Source organism: Salmo salar, chromosome 01 (assembly GCF_965601325.2).
Source record: "Salmo salar chromosome 01, fSalSal1, whole genome shotgun sequence".
Classification (NCBI taxonomy): Eukaryota; Metazoa; Chordata; class Actinopteri; order Salmoniformes; family Salmonidae; genus Salmo; species Salmo salar.
Window position 1 is genome coordinate 178202425 of NC_138291.1, and position 16312 is coordinate 178218736.

Sequence of the window (16312 nt, forward strand, 5' to 3'; positions counted from 1 at the left end):
GTCTTAGTGCCAGCATAGGTCAGAGAGCGCCAAATTCAAATTAAATTACTATAAATATTAAACTTCCATGAAATCACAAGTGCAATACATCAAAATAAAGCTTAACTTGTTGTTAATCCAGCCAAGGTGTCAGATTTCAAAAAGGCTTTACGGCGAAAGCAAACCATGCGATTATCTGAGGACAGCGTCCAGCACACAAATGCATAACAAATCATTTTCATCCAGGGAGTTGCGACACGAAAGTCAGAAATAGCCAAATAATATATGCCTTACCTTTGAAGATCTTCTTCTGTTGGCACTCCAAAATGTCCCAGAAACATCACAAATGGTCCTTTTGTTCGATAATGTCCTTCTTTATGTCCAAAAAATGTCCATTGATTTGGTGCGTTTCATTCAGAAATACACCAGTTTCAACTCGCCCAACATGCCTACAAAGTGTCTAATAAGTTACCTGTAAACTTGGTCCTAACATTTCAAACAACGTTCCTAATCCTTCCTCAGCTATCCTAAAACGTAAATAATTGATACAATTTAAGACGGGATAATCTGTTTCCAATACCCAAAGAAAAATACCACGGAGCAAGCTCCTGTGTACGCGCAATTAAAGACTTCAGCCCTTCACAGTGACACGAATAATTTACAGCCGTGCTTCTACATTCCTCATAAGAAAAACATCAACCAATTTCTATAGACTGTTGACATCTAGTGGAAGCCATAGGGCCCTGCAAATCAGGATTATCAATGAAACCTAGTGGCAAACGCAATGAGCTGAACATTTTTTCCCCCTGGATGGATTGTGCTCGGGGTTTCGCCTGCCAAATCAGTTCTGTTATACTCAGACATTATTCTAACAGTTTTAGAAACTTCAGAGTGTTTTCTATCCAAATCTACCAATTATATGCATATCATAGCTTTTGGGCCTGAGGAGCAGGCAGTTTACTTTGGGCACGCTTTTCATCCAAAATTCCGAATGCTGCCCCCTATCCTATCCTTGGGTCAAACGTTTTGGGTAGCCTTCCACAAGCTTCCCACAGTAAGTTGTGTGAATTTTGGCCCATTCCTCCTGCCAGAGCTGGTGTAACTGAGTCAGATTTGTAGGCCTCCTTGCTCGCACACAATTTTTCATTTCTGTCCACTATTTTTTTATGGGACTGAGGTTAGTGCTTTGTGATGGCCACTCCATTATCTTGACTTTGTTGTCCTTAAGCCGTTTTGCCACACCTTTGGAAGTATGCTTGGGGTCATTGTCCATTTGGAAGACCCATTTGTGACCAAGCTTTAACTTCCTGACTGATGTCTTGAGATGTTGCTTCAATATATCCACATAATTTTCCTGCTTCATGAATCCATCTATTTTGTGAAGTGCACCAGTCCCTCCTGCAGCAAAGCACCCCCACAACAGGATGCTGGGATGGTGTTCTTCGGCTTGCAAGCCTCCCCCTTTTTCCTCCAAACATAACGATGGTCATTATGGCCAAACAGTTCTATTTTTATTTCATCCGTCCAGAGGACATTTCTCCAAAAAGTACAATCTTTGTCCCCATGTGCAGTTGCAAACCGTAGTCTGGCTTTTTTTATGGTAATTTTGGAGCAGTGGCTTGTTCCTTGCTGTGCGGCCTTTTAGGTTATGTCGATATAGGACTCATTTTACTGTGGACATCGAAACTTTTGTTTCCTCCAGCATCTTCACAAGTTCCTTTGCTGTCGTTCTTTTCACACCAAAGTACATTCATCTCTAGGAGACAGAACGCGTCTCCTTCCTGAGCGGTATGACGGCTGCGTGGTCCCATGGTGTTTATACTTGCGTACTATTGTTTGTACAGATGAACGTGGTACCTTCAGGCGTTTGGAAATTGCTCCCAAGGATGAACCAGACTTGTGGAGGGCTATATTTTGTTTCTGAGGTCTTGGCTGATTTATTTTGATTTTGAACATTGAGATGTTAAATAAACGATAGAGAAGAAGCATAGAATCAAAGGAGAAAGAGGCTGGGTCTCTGTAGGAAGACGGATAGCTTTGGAATGTGTTGGGGGACGGGAGTCGAGCACCGTGTTGATACAGGAAAGACAGATTGGTGGACAAGAGGTCAGGAGGTGAGGTCAGTTCCCCGTAAGGGACTAATCAGGGTTTAGTAACTGGTTACCTTCTTCCTGCTGAGTATAAAATGTAAGGATTGGAGAGAGGGAGTGTGTTAAGTAGGATGTATATAACTGTGATGGAGAGAGATGTTTTGCTGTCTGAATTACAGCTGTACAGAACCTCTGGGAAGAATTAAACTTGGTCAAAGCTCCTCTAGTGTCCGTGAGCTATTTACTCTGAACAATAACAACCGAACACCTCCAATTCACTCAAATGATGCCAATTAGCCTATCAGAAGCTTCTAAAGCCATGACATCATTTTCTGGAATTTTCCAAGCTGTTTTAAAGGCACAGTCATCTCGGTGTATGTAAACTTTTGACCAACTGGAATTGTGATACAGTGAATTATAAGTGAAATAATCTGTCTGTAAACAATTGTTGGAAAAATGACTTGTGTCATGCACAAAGTAGATGTCCTAACCGACTTGCCAAAACTATAGTTTGTTAACAAGACATTTGTGGAGTGGTTGAAAAACGAGTTTTGATGACTCCGACCTAAGTGTATATAAACTTCCGACTTCAACTGTATATAGACGGCTACGAATAATCTAGATGAGTACTTTCTCTTTGTAGGTAGTGTGGTCTACATTTTAACATGAAGGAACTCTACCTAGGCTTCTAGAGAGGCTCGTCCTGTGCCGAGGCCTGATGTTGTTGCTATAGGTGATGAAATGGAAGATAATGATGCCTGTTGCAACCTGCCAGCCTGCCGCCTCAGTCCTCCCACTGCTCTGTCCTCCTCACCTATTATAGATGCAGTTGTGTAATCTAACCTATCCGCATTGAAAGAAACAACAAGTTATCACGACACAAAGTGTGCTAACACAAAACCAATAACAATGGGTTACAAAATACGCAGGTCACACTCCTGCCCTGTTCATTCGCCATGTCACAGAATGCACATGATGTTCTGTACTTCACACAGTTTGTGTCCTAAATCACAGCCTATTCCCTTCAAAGCACTATGTGGTTCTATGGATCGCCCTCACTTCGCTGACTCGATGTCCTACTGTTGTGGGCACGCTGCCTGATTTTGATTGATTTTAGCTCTGAAAGCCTGTGGGGAGAGATTGGTGGTAGACTTTGAAAGTCAAAGCATTGTGTCACTGTCTAGTACTAGTTTGTTGGACTGAAAACAGAGGTAGTTTTGGCGCTACGGAAGCGTTATCACTGTATTATCTAAAATGAAGCTGATGCAACTTGGGAAGATAAAAGTGATGTTTCGCAGGCTGAGGTCTGCTCTGACTGAGACGGCTCATGATTGTATCATAAGGTATTGTACTGGTGATTTTAACTTGGACGCTGAGTGACACTTGACTTAGGCCTAGCCTCTGTATTTTTCAGTTTTCTAGAAGAATGTAGATATGTCCCTAATCCCTAGCCTCCATTTTATCCCTTTTTTTATTTTTTTTATTTGTGGCTAGACTATTTAGGAATTATTTTCACTTTTTCTAGAAATGTTTTGTCAGCTTGTTATTGGAAGGATGTTGACCAGTGGACATTTTGTTGTAATAGTGTAGGCTGTTCCTTTGTTCTGTACCGTTTAACATGTCATGGGGGTATTTCCACAGTTATGCATTTTATTTCATCAATAGTTTTATCTTTACATTTAATCTGCATATTGTGCTTGGGACTTGGAGATAACTCTCACACATTAGTCATATTGAGCTATGTTACTACTGGGCAGTAATGTTCAATAGGTGAATGATTGTATAACACACATAAAACAGATGGCAATTCATTTCTTTTCAAAAGGCCATTTTAACTCTTGATTGAATTCTGAATGTGATTTATGGGTGATCGGCCGGGTCATGGTATCGTGATCGGCCGGGTCATGGTATCGTGATCGGCCGGGTCATGGTATCGTGATCGGCCGGGTCACGGTATGGTGATCGGCCGGGTCACGGTATGGTGATCGGGCCGGGTCACGGTATGGTGATCGGGCCGGGTCACGGTATGGTGATCGGGCCGGGTCACGGTATGGTGATCGGGCCGGGTCACGGTAGCACTATGACCTAAATTGGGAGTTGGTTCTGCTTTTCTGTGTTATGCCTTGGTAATGGTGATCGGGCCGGGTCACGGTATGGTGATCGGGCCGGGTCACGGTATGGTGATCGGGCCGGGTCACGGTATGGTAATTGGTAAGGGTCTCTGTCTGTCATTGGAGATAATTCCTGTTTTGCTGTTGCTTTCCTAAAATACCCTCGTCCACTGGTATCCCTGTCACTATATTATGATTGTGTGAGTGTCACTATTGTCCTTAATGTTTATTTAATTACCACAAACTATTGACCATAGATTTGTGAAGAGGTTATTGCATAATGTGGAAACAACTCTAACATGCCAGACAACTCTCACCCTAATGGTACGTCACCCACTGTAAAGTCTATGGTCTGCCCTTCAATAATGATCACTTGCCCTCAATACCGCCTTGTGTAGTGCCCTCCCACCAATGTTATCACTTAACTCTCTCCCTCTCTCTCCTCTCTACAGGTCAACAGAGAAAATGTCAGGAAACAGCCTGGTTTTACCCATAGTGCTGTGGGGCCGGACGGCGCCCACTCACTGCATCTCCAGCCTGCTGGTCATGGATGACCTCACCACCATCATTACCGGCTGCCACGATGGACAGATCTGCATCTGGGACATGACCCCTGACCTCGAGGTAAGCCTGACATGACCTTTGACCTCTAAAACATGCGTTTGGTCCGAAAGGAAAACATGTTAGTCATTCTGGTTAAACATGGACTCGTTGCATCCTCAGGGTTGTCTTCAGTGTGGTGTGATGTAGCAAAACGTTTTACAACTGCATACGAAAATTCCCCCCCCCAAAAAAAATATTGCTCACGCAGGCCAGGGATTGGCAACAGGTTGCGTGGGGATGCAACGTTTTTGGGCGAATTTTAGTTTTTGATCAAAAAAGATTGTAATATGACCAGGGTTTAATGTAGGAAATCTGTTCCCAAGTATTCCCACAAATAAATAAATAAATAAACGTGATGCAGTCTCAATGTAATCAAGGGATGAAGTTAAATGTGTGTCCTTATCGGGGCTTTCTTTAGCGAAATTACTAAGAATGAACAACATGGTCAGTTGTCAACACCATATTAAGGTGTTGGGACATTCATTGTATGAAAATAATAAACTAATAAACTAGCAAGATTATTTAGCTCCAGCGTAGAGCATCATCTGTGGGAACGTGGCGGCTCTCAACAGCAGAAAGAGCTGGCCGCTACTCTCTGAGAGGATTGTTTGTGAGGAGATTATCTGCCCTCGACATGCAATTAAAAACGGGTAAATGAATCACTCGTGTTGCTCACTTCTGAAGTGGATGCCTATTCAACTGAAGCGGAGAGTCTGGAGAACACAGCCAATGATATAGAGGGGCGACTCCATCACCTGGAAACAACGGCGTGAGCTAAACTAGAAGATACAATCCAATCTCCCAAAAAGGAGAAATCACTTGCAAATCATTCCCGTAAATTCAATGTGCGTGTCTCAGGACTTGAAACTGGTGTGGAGGCGGGCAACCCAACTAACTTCATTAGCATTATTTTCTATAAACTGTTTAGGTGGGAGAAGCTTGGTCCCATGTCGCTAATTAACATTACGCACCGCGCAGGTCCTCTCCAGAACGGGACTCGCCCACAGGAGGTTGGTGGCATCTTAATTAGGGAGGACGGGCTCAAAGTAATGGCTGGAACGTATAAATGGAAAGGTATCGAAGTCATAAACGCACGGAAACCACTTGTTTTGTTACCATTCCATCTATTCCACACTCCTCTCACCAGCCTCCTGTGGTCTCTCACTGTATGATTGTTCGCCTTGCGACGGAATCAGGGGCTCCTGACCTACGCTGAGAAGAGGATCAGTATAAACCCAGATCTGACTGCTGAAGCAGAAGGTGACCTACAGTGAGTGGAGATCGTAGCTTCGCAAGCTAAATCTTGATGATGAGGCTTCATCCGGCCGGCAAAACTCATCTTGACCTTTTTCTGAAGACAACACACGTTTTCCACTGCCGTGGAGGCTCAAGACGTCTTGGAGAATCGCATCAAACCCAACACACAAGGGGGACGAGTGGACAGATGGAATCCCAATATGACTTGCTCAATATTCCGCGGTATTCTATCCATGCACGTCACGCAGCCTAGCATATGGCGGCTGTATGCTGCCCTCAGCATAAGACGATGATTAGGACACCCTCCCCTCAAGTGGATAAAAGGAACACTATTGCTGAGCATTGTACTGTTGTTATTATTATATTGCCTATGGAACAGGAGGACGTTAACACAGTGACGACATCATGCCAATTTATGGAACAATGGACAATATTAAGGTGTCAATAGGACTGGGGCAGATGCACAAATTTGAGAGCATCCTGTCGGGCTGTATCACCGCCTGGTACGGCAATTGCACCGCCCCTATCCACAGGGCTCTCCAGAGGGTGGTGCGGTCTGCCCAACGCATCGCTGGGTGTCAAATGACCTGTCCTCCAGGACATCTACACCACCCGATGTCACAGGAAGGCCAAAAAGATCATCAAGGACATCAACCACCCGAGCTACTGCCTGTTCATCCCACTATCATCCAGAAGGCGAGGTCAGTACAGGTGCATCAAAGCTGGGACCGAGAGACTGAAAAACAGCTTCTATCTCAAGGTCAACAGACTGTTAAACAGCCATCACTAACACAGAGAGGCTGCTGGCCTATTTACATAGACTTGAAATCACTGGTTACTTTAATAATGTTTACATACTGCTTTACTCATCTCATATGTGCAGTATATCACAAAAGTGAGTACACCCCTCACATATTTGTAAATATTTGAGTATATCTTTACATGTGAAAACACTAAAGAAATGACACTTTGCTACAATGTAAAGTAGTGAGTGTACAGCTTGTATAAGAGTACATTTGGCTCAATAGGGTTTAGGTCTGGAGACATGCTTGGCCAGTCCATCACCTTTACCCTCAGCTTCTTTAGCAAGGCAGTGGTCGTCTTGGAGGTGTGTTTGGGGTCGTTATCATGTTGGAATACTGCCCTGCGGCCCAGTCTCCGAAGGGAGGGGATCGTGCTCTGCTTCAGTATGTCACAGTACATGTTGGCATTCATGGTTCCCTCAATGAACTGTAGCTCCCCAGTTCCGGCAGCACTCATGCAGCCCCAGACCATGACACTCCCACCACCATGCTTGACTGTAGGCAAGACACACTTGTCTTTGTACTCCTCACCTGGTTGCCGCCACACACGCTTGACACCATCTGAACCAAATAAGTTTATCTTGGTCTCATCAGACCACAGGACATGGTTCCAGTAATCCATGTCTTTAGTCTGCTTGTCTTCAGCAAACTGTTTGCGGGCTTTCTTGTGCATCATCTTTAGAAGAGGCTTCCTTCTGGGACGACAGCCATGCAGACCAATTTGATGCAGTGTGCGGCGTATGGTCTGAGCACTGACAGGCTGACCACCCCCACCCCTTCAACCTCTGCAGCAATGCTGGCAGCACTCATACGTCTATTTCCCAAAGACAACCTCTGGAAATGACACTGAGCACGTGCACTCAACTTCTTTGGTCGACCATGGCAAGGCCTGTTCTGAGTGGAACCTGTCCTGTTAAACCGCTGTATGGTCTTGGCCATCGTGCTGCAGCTCAGTTTCAGGGTCTTGGCAATCTTCTTATAGCCCAGGCCATCTTTATGTAGAGCAACAATTCTTTTTTCAGATCCTCAGAGAGTTCTTTGCCATGAGGTGCCATGTTGAACTACCAGTGACCAGTCAGTATGAGGGAGTGTGAGAGCGACGACTCCGAATTTAACACACCTGCTCCCCATTCACACCTGAGACCTTGTAACACTAACGAGTCACATGACACCGGGGAGGGAAAACGGCTAATTGGGCCCAATTTGGATACTTAGAGGTGTACTCACTTTTGTTGCCAGCGGTTTAGACATTAATGGCTGTGTGTTGTGTTATTTTGAGGGGACAGCAAATTTACACTCTTATACAAGCTGTACACTCACTACTTTACATTGTAGCAAAGTGTCATTTTTTTCAGTGTTGTCACATGAAAAGATATACACAAATATTTACAAAAATGTGAGGGGTGTACTCACTTTTGTGATGCACTGTATTCTATACTACTGTATTTTAGTCTATGCTGCTCTGACATAGCTCATCTAAATATTTATATACATTTACATTTTAGTCATTTAGCAGACGCTCTTATCCAGAGCGACTTACAGTAGTGAATGCATACATTTCATACCTTTTTTTTTTTTTCCCGTACTGGTCCCCCGTGGGAATCGAACCCACAACCCTGGCGTTGCAAACACCATGCTCTACCAACTGAGCCACACGGGTCATTGTATTCCTTTACTTTAGACTGTGTATTGTTCGAAATTACTTTTTTTAGGTAGTACTGCACTGTTGGAGCTAGAAACACAAGCATTTCGCTACACCCGCAATAACATCTGCTGAACACATGTGCGTGACCAATAAAATGTGATTTCATTTTGATTTGTGGGGCTACAGCACATTGAATCCTTACATTGACTAATATGTCAATACAAATTGGAAGCTATTCCCTTGAAATTCATTCATTTTTGTTGAGAAATGACCAGTCCCATGTGGGCAACTTACTACACAATAGTTTTTTTTTCTGTTGATTGCTCTTCCCTTTCGTTGAGGCTCTTTATTTAACCATCTTACATATAAAAAAACGACTCACCACAGGTTAATGAGAAGGGTGTGCTTGAAAGGATGCACATAACTCTGCAATGTTGGTTTGTATTGGAGAGTCTCAGTCTTAAATCATTTACCACACAGTCTGTGCCTGTGTTTAGTTTTAATGCTAGTGAGGGCCGAGAATCCACTCTCACATAGGTACGTGGTTGCAAAGGGCATCAGTGTCTTAACAGCGTGATTTGCCAAGGCAGGATACTCTGAGCGCAGCCCAATCCAGAAATCTGGCAGTGGCTTCTGATTAAATTACATTTTCACAGAAACGCTTGTTGCGATTTCATTGAGGCTCTCTTGTTCAGATATCGGTAAGTGGACTGGAGGCAGGGCATGAATGGGATAATGAATCCAGTTGTTTGTGTCGTCCGTTTCGGTAAAGTATCTCCGTAATTGCGGACCCAACTCACTCAGGTGCTTCGCTATATCACATTTGACATTGTCCCGTAAGCTTGAGTTCATTTGCACACAAAAAAATCCTACAATGATGGAAAGACCTGTGTGTTGTCCTTGTTAATGCAGACAGAGAAGAGCTCCAACTTCTTAATCATAGCCTCCATTTTGTTCCGCACATTGAATATAGTTGCGGAGAGTCCCTGTAATCCTAGATTCAGATCATTCAGGTGAGAAAAAACATCACCCAGATCGGCCAGTCGGGTGAGAAACTCGTCATCATGCAAGGTGTCACACAAGTGAAAATGATGGTCAGTAAAGAAAACTTTAAGCTTGTCTCTCAATTTATAAAAACATGTCAATACTTTGCCCCTTGATAACCAGCGCTCTTCTGTATGTTGTAAAAGCGTTACATGGTCGCTGCCCATATCATTGTATAGTGCAGAAAATACACAAGAGTTCAGGGGCCTTGCTTTAACAAAGTGAACCATTTTCACTGTAGTGTTCAAAATGTCTTTCAAGTTTTCAGGCATTCCCTTGTCAGCACGAGGCTCTCGGTGGATGCTGCAGTGGACCCAAGTGGCTTTTGGAGCAACTGCTTGCACTCCACTATGTCTCCCTGTCATGGCTTTTGCTCCATCAGTACACATACCAACACATCCAAAGTCCATTTGATGTCACAATGCTGTCCAGTACTTTAAAAATATCCTTTCATGTTGTCCTGGTTACCAGTGGTTTGCAGAAGAGGATGTCTTCCTTAATTGATCCCCCATAAACGTAACGGACATATACCAGGAGCTGTACCAGGCCCGCCACGTCTGACTCATCCAGCTGCATAGAATTCACTGGCTTGTATCTGATGTGTCGTGAAACAGTGTTGTTTGATGAAGACATTGTCTGTATAGTTTTTTTGGCCTTTTCACCCAGCATTGTCCCAGCCATTGTCCCCACAGCAGGAAGAATTAAGTCCTCCACAATAGTATGGGTCTTGCCTGTCCTAGCCACTCGGTAGCTCACCATATAAGACGCTTCTAGCCCCTTCTTATTAATGGTATCTGTTGCTTTTATACATGTCTTACTACTCAAAAGTCATGTTAATTCTCATTTAAAAAACTCTGTGGCTTATTTTTCAAATTGGCATGTTTTGTTTCTAAATGTCTGTGCAAGTGTTTCTTCGAGTTGTGTGAGAGTACTTTTGCACATATAACACACTGTGGCTGAGGAAAGGCACTACTCCCAATATAAGTGAACCCCAAATCAATGTAGTTCTCATCATATTTGCGCCTCTTCGATGGTCCAACGTCCCTGTCTGTTCGGTGCTTCCCGGGTAAGGGGGGAGTAGCTCTTCGGCTGCATCAGATTCACAACTGTCAGTGTCCATGCTAGCTGGGCTAACAACAAATGTAGAATTACTGATGCTAGCATTGGATGTGCTCTTGGAAGCAGAACAACTTGTGTCGTCGACAGGTGCAGGTGTAGTACTGCTGGTAGTAGCAGGTGTAGTACTGCTGGTAGTAGCAGGTGTAGTACTGCTGGTAGTAGCAGGTGTAGTCCTGCTGGTTGTAGCAGGTGTGGTGCTGCCGGTAGTAGCAGGTGCGGTGCTGCCGGCAGTAGCAGGTGCGGTGCTGCCGGCAGTGGCAGGTGCGGTGCTGCCGGCAGTGGCAGGTGCGGTGCTGCCGGCAGTGGCAGGTGCGGTGCTGCCGGCAGTGGCAGGTGCGGTGCTGCCGGCAGTGGCAGGTGCGGTGCTGCCGGCAGTGGCAGGTGCGGTGCTGCTGCCGGCAGTAGCAGTACTATCAGTAAAGCTGGTGTGTCTCTATGGACGCGGGCCTTACTTTCTTCACCATTTATCAATTTTCGAGCAAACGGAATGAGCAGCAGCTACAATTGGCTACATACGGACCGTTAATGGAATTCCCGCGAGAGAGTAACGGTTAATGTGATTGGATGTTCATTATTTGACTAGGTTACCTGTATTTTGTCATTGTGTTGTTATTTCACTGAACACTAGATGGTTTAATTTTATTTTTGGCAGTGAAACGAGGATACTCAGGTGAGGAAAAAAACCCTCACCCAAATGTTTAGCCCCGTTGGAAAATATAAATGGATTGTTTGAAAATGTGGGGAGAAAAATAAATATTTTCCTACCGTTCAAAGGTTTGTGGTCACTAAGAAATCTCCTTTAAAAATGTTAAATGTGTCCATTAAAATAAAATCAAGTTGATCAGAAATACAGTGTAGACATTGTTAATGTTGTAAATGACTATTGTAGCTGGAAACGGCAGATTTTTAAGTGAATATCTACATAGGCGTACAGAGGCCCATCATCAGCAACCATCACTCCTGTGTTCCAATGGAACATTGTGCTAGCTAATCCAAGTTTATGAAATGACTATTGTAGACATTTCCAGCTTCAATAGTCATTTACATCATTAACAATGATGTAATTTAAATTGATTTTTATTTGGATTTCATGTAATGGACATACACAAAAATAACTTGTTTCTAAAAAATAAAACACAGAAAAGTGGAGCGTGCATATGTATTCACCCCCTTTGCTATGAAGCCCCTAAATAAGATCTGGTGCAACCAATTACCTTCAGAAGTCACATAATTAGTTAGATTGCACACAGGTGACATAATTAGATTGCACACAGGTGGACTTAGTGTCACATGATCTCAGTTTTATATATATATATATATATATATATATATATATATATATTATCTGTTCTGAAAGGCCCCAGAGTCTGCAACACCACTAAGCAAGGGGCACCACCAAGCAAGCAGTACTATGAAGACCAAGGAGCTCTCCAAACAGATCAGGGACAAAGTTGTGGAGGAAGTACAGATCAGGGTTGGGTTATAAAAAAATACCTGAAACTTTGACCATCCCATGGAGCACCATTAAATCCATTATTAAAAAATTGAAAGAATATGGCACCACAACAAACGTGCCAAGAGAGGGCCGCCCACCAAAACGTATGGACCAGGCAAGTAGGACATTAATCAGAGAGCCAACAAAGATATAACCCTGAAGGAGCTGCAAAGCTCCACAGCAGAGATTGGAGTATCTGTCCATAGGACCACTTTAAGCCGTACACTCCACAGAGCTGGGCTTTATGGAAGAGTGGCCAGAAAAAAGCCATTGCTGATTGAAAAAAAATAAGCAAACACGTTTGGTGTTTTTCAAAGGCATGTGGGAAACTCACCAAACATATGGAAGAAGGTTCTCTGGTGCGATGAGACTAAAATGTTGCTTTTTGGCCATCAAGGAAAACGCTATATCTGGTGCAAACCCAACACCTCTCATCACCCCGAGAACACCATCCCCACAGTGAAGCATGGTGGTGGCAGCATCATGTTGTGATTTTCATTGGCAGGGACTGGGAAACCTGTCAGAATTGAAGAAATGATGGATGGCGCTAAATACAGGGACATTCTTGAGGGAAACCTGTTTCAGTCTTCCAGAGATATAAGCCTGGGACGGAGGTTCACCTTCCAGCAGGACAGTGACCCTAAGCATACTGCTAAAGCAACGCTTGAGTGGTTTAAGGGGAAACATTTAAATGTCTTGGAGTGGCCTAGTCAAAGCCCAGACCTCAATCCAATTTAGAATCCGTGGTATGACTTAAAAATTGCTGTACACATGCAGAACCCAACCAACTTGAAGGAGCTGGAGCAGTTTTGCCTTGAAGAACATGAAGAAATCCCAGTGGCTACATGTGCCAAGCTTATAGAGACTTGCAGCTGTCATTGCTGCAAAAGTTGGCTCTACAAAGTATTGCATTTGGGGGGGTGAATAGTTATGCACGCTCAAGTTCTGTTTTTTTTTGTCATGTTTGTTTCGCCCCCAAAAAATATTTTGCTACTTTAAGGTGGTAGGCATGTTGTGTAAATCAAATGATACAAACCCCCCCAAAAAATCTATTTTCATTCCAGGTTATAAGGCAACAAAATAGGGAAAAATGCCAAGTGAAATACTTTAACAAGCCACTGTATGTATGTATGTATCTTTTAATGTGTATCACATTTTTATTTGGCGTACCCCCGACAGCATTGCGTGCACCCCAGTTTGGGAATCCCTGGTTAAGGCCGTGCTATTGAAGTTATCTCCCAGGGAGGACGGCCTGCAGGCCATAATGAATTACTGTGTAGATCTAAGTTATAGACGGAACTAGATTGTAGACTGCGTTTCTTGCACATACCCTCTTCTTTCAAATTTTTTTGACATTGTATCGATCAATTAAATTCTTAAAAAAAAAATGGAGGGCAAATGTATGTTTGTCATATAAACCATATCGCTTAAAATAAATTACAATAGATTAAGAGCTATTACCTCTACAGCTACAGCATCTTATTGCTCCTACAGCATCCTATTACAGCTACAGCATCCTATTACAGCTACAGCATCCTATTACAGCTACAGCATCCAATTGCCCGTCCAGCATCCTATTGCACCTATAGCTACAGCATCCTGTTGCTCGTACAGCATCCTGTTGCTCGTACAGCATCCTGTTGCTCCTACAGCTACAGCATCCTATTGCTCCTACAGCATCCTATTGCTCCTACAGCATCCTATTGCTCCTACAGTATCCTGTTGCTCCTACAGCATCCTGTTGCTCCTACAGCATCCTGTTGCTCCTACAGCTGCAGCATCCTATTACAGCTGCAGCATCCTATTACAGCTGCAGCATCCTGTTGCTCGTACAGCTGCAGCATCCTATTACAGCTGCAGCATCCTATTACAGCTGCAGCATCCTATTACAGCTGCAGCATCCTGTTGCTCGTACAGCATCCTGTTGCTCGTACAGCATCCTGTTGCTCGTACAGCATCCTGTTGCTCCAACAGCTACAGCATCCTATTGCTCATACAGCATCCTGTTGCTCCAACAGCTACAGCATCCTATTGCTCATACAGCATCCTGTTGCTCCAACAGCTACAGCATCCTATTGCTCCTACAGCATCCTGTTGCTCCTACAGCATCCTGTTGCTCCTACAGCATCCTGTTGCTCCTACAGCATCCTGTTGCTCCTACAGCTACAGCATCCTATTACAGCTGCAGCATCCTATTACAGCTGCAGCATCCTGTTGCTTCCAGCTCAACAGACAGCTGCAGCATCCTGTTGCTTCCAGCTCAACAGACAGATCCCAGGCGGTGTCTCCTTGCTCCCTGTGTGTCTCAGCCCCAGTACAGTCCCTGATCTCAGGCGGTGTGTCTCAGCCCCAGTACAGTCCCTGATCTCAGGCGGTGTTTCTCAGCCCCAGTACAGTCCCTGATCCCAGGCGGTGTCTCCTTGCTCCCTGTGTGTCTCAGCCCCAGTACAGTCCCTGATCCAGTACAGTCCCTGATCCCAGGCGGTGTCTCCTTGCTCCCTGTGTGTCTCAGCCCCAGTACAGTCCCTGATCCCAGGCGGTGTCTCCTTGCTCCGGGTGTGTCTCAGCCCCACCTGATGTGCTGTAGCATGTCCATGTCTTGTCACAACCACCAAAGCTGGTAAATGTGTTGCTGATGTTGTAGTTTTCAGGCTGAGACTTAGCCCTCGGAGGTGTAGGTTCAGGCTGAGACTTAGCCCTCGGAGGTGTAGGTTCAGGCTGAGACTTAGCCCTCGGAGGTGTAGGTTCAGGCTGAGACTTAGCCCTCGGAGGTGTAGGGTCAGGCTGAGACTTAGCCCTCGGAGGTGTAGGTTCAGGCTGAGAATTAGCCCTCGGAGGTGTAGGTTCAGGCTGAGACTTAGCCCTCGGAGGTGTGGGTTCAGGCTGAGGTACAGAATCAGAAGAATAATCATCAGAAATGTTCATTTTCTTCCCCACCATCTGAGTCTTCATTCAGATCTTGTAGCAGTTTTTAACGCAGCACGTAAATCCATTCGTCTTGGACTTGTCATTGTAATTTATTCGCACTTTCACTGTGTACTCCTAGTAGACCAGAGTAGACTGGTAAGACTGCTTGGATTGGGTGGATAGGGTACATACCATTTTAGAGATGATCAAGTCTAATAATAATAATCAATTCAATAGAATGGCCGCCGTGTTCTGAATTCACAACTGGTTTCTTTAATCAAGAAAATAGAAATTCGACATGAGTTTCTGACCAACAGGCTTACTACTGCCAACTTAAGGTTTTCAAATCTACCCCCAAAAAAAGCCACAAGAATGGCGTTTCAACGTTTCGTTACTACAAAATCCTACGTTCTATGATCAATTCGAAATGGAACTAAATGAATTTATAATGATCAATAAAAATTCAGTCGATGGACTGCCGGATTCTATGGGATGCCACCAAAGGTTTTATTAAAAATAATGTAACTGCATTTGCATCTGGGCTGAATACATCACAATTGGAAATGTTAACTGTGTGTTAGAGCGTTCTCAACAAACGTTCTTTTCAGACCGGGTAACTATTACTCTTTCCAAAAGTCAAGACAGAACTTAATTTATTGATAAGACAGAGAGCAGAATTTGCTGTCCGTCGAGTTAGACTGGACCATTACTTCCATGGTAATCCACCCAGTCGTCCACTGGCCACGAAGCTACGGCGTAATGATCAATTAGCTCATATAGCAGTTATTGAATCTGAAACGGGAATTACTATTGTTAGGTTATTATTTGTTTTCAGAGTAAATAACTCACTGACGCTAGAGGAACTTTATCCAAGTTTAATTCTTCCCAAAGGTTCTTTACAGCTGTAATCAGACAACACAACATTTGTCCCATCCAGATATTTATATCCCACTCCAATCCCTACATTTTATGCTCAACAGGAAGAAGGTAACCAGATACTAAACCCTGATTAGTCCCTTAACGGGAACTGACCTCACCTCCTGACCTCAACCGTTCCTTCCCCTCGTCCAGAGGTCCATCTGTCTCAACCGTTGCTCTACTCCCGTCCCCCAACACATTCCACAGCTGTCTTTCTACAGAAACCCTGTCGCTTTCTCCTTTTGATTCTAGGCTTCTTCCCGATCATTTATTTAATATCTCAATGTTCAAAATGTCGAATCCAACACTATCAAACCCAAAATAAATCAAAGATACTATAA

The 16312-nt window shown here is 44.0% G+C and overlaps 1 protein-coding gene across 2 annotated transcripts in view; it reads left to right on the plus strand.

Moving 5' to 3' along the window:
* wdr7 (WD repeat domain 7) overlaps nucleotides 1-16312 on the plus strand; it is a 403835-nt gene that overhangs the window by 3975 nt on the left and 383548 nt on the right. For both annotated transcript variants that reach the window (XM_045693965.2, XM_082956906.1), the window contains exon 2: nucleotides 4633-4804. In XM_045693965.2, the coding sequence (XP_045549921.1) occupies nucleotides 4646-4804 (159 nt within the window). In that variant the 5' untranslated portion in view covers nucleotides 4633-4645. The remainder of the gene's footprint in view (nucleotides 1-4632; nucleotides 4805-16312) is intronic.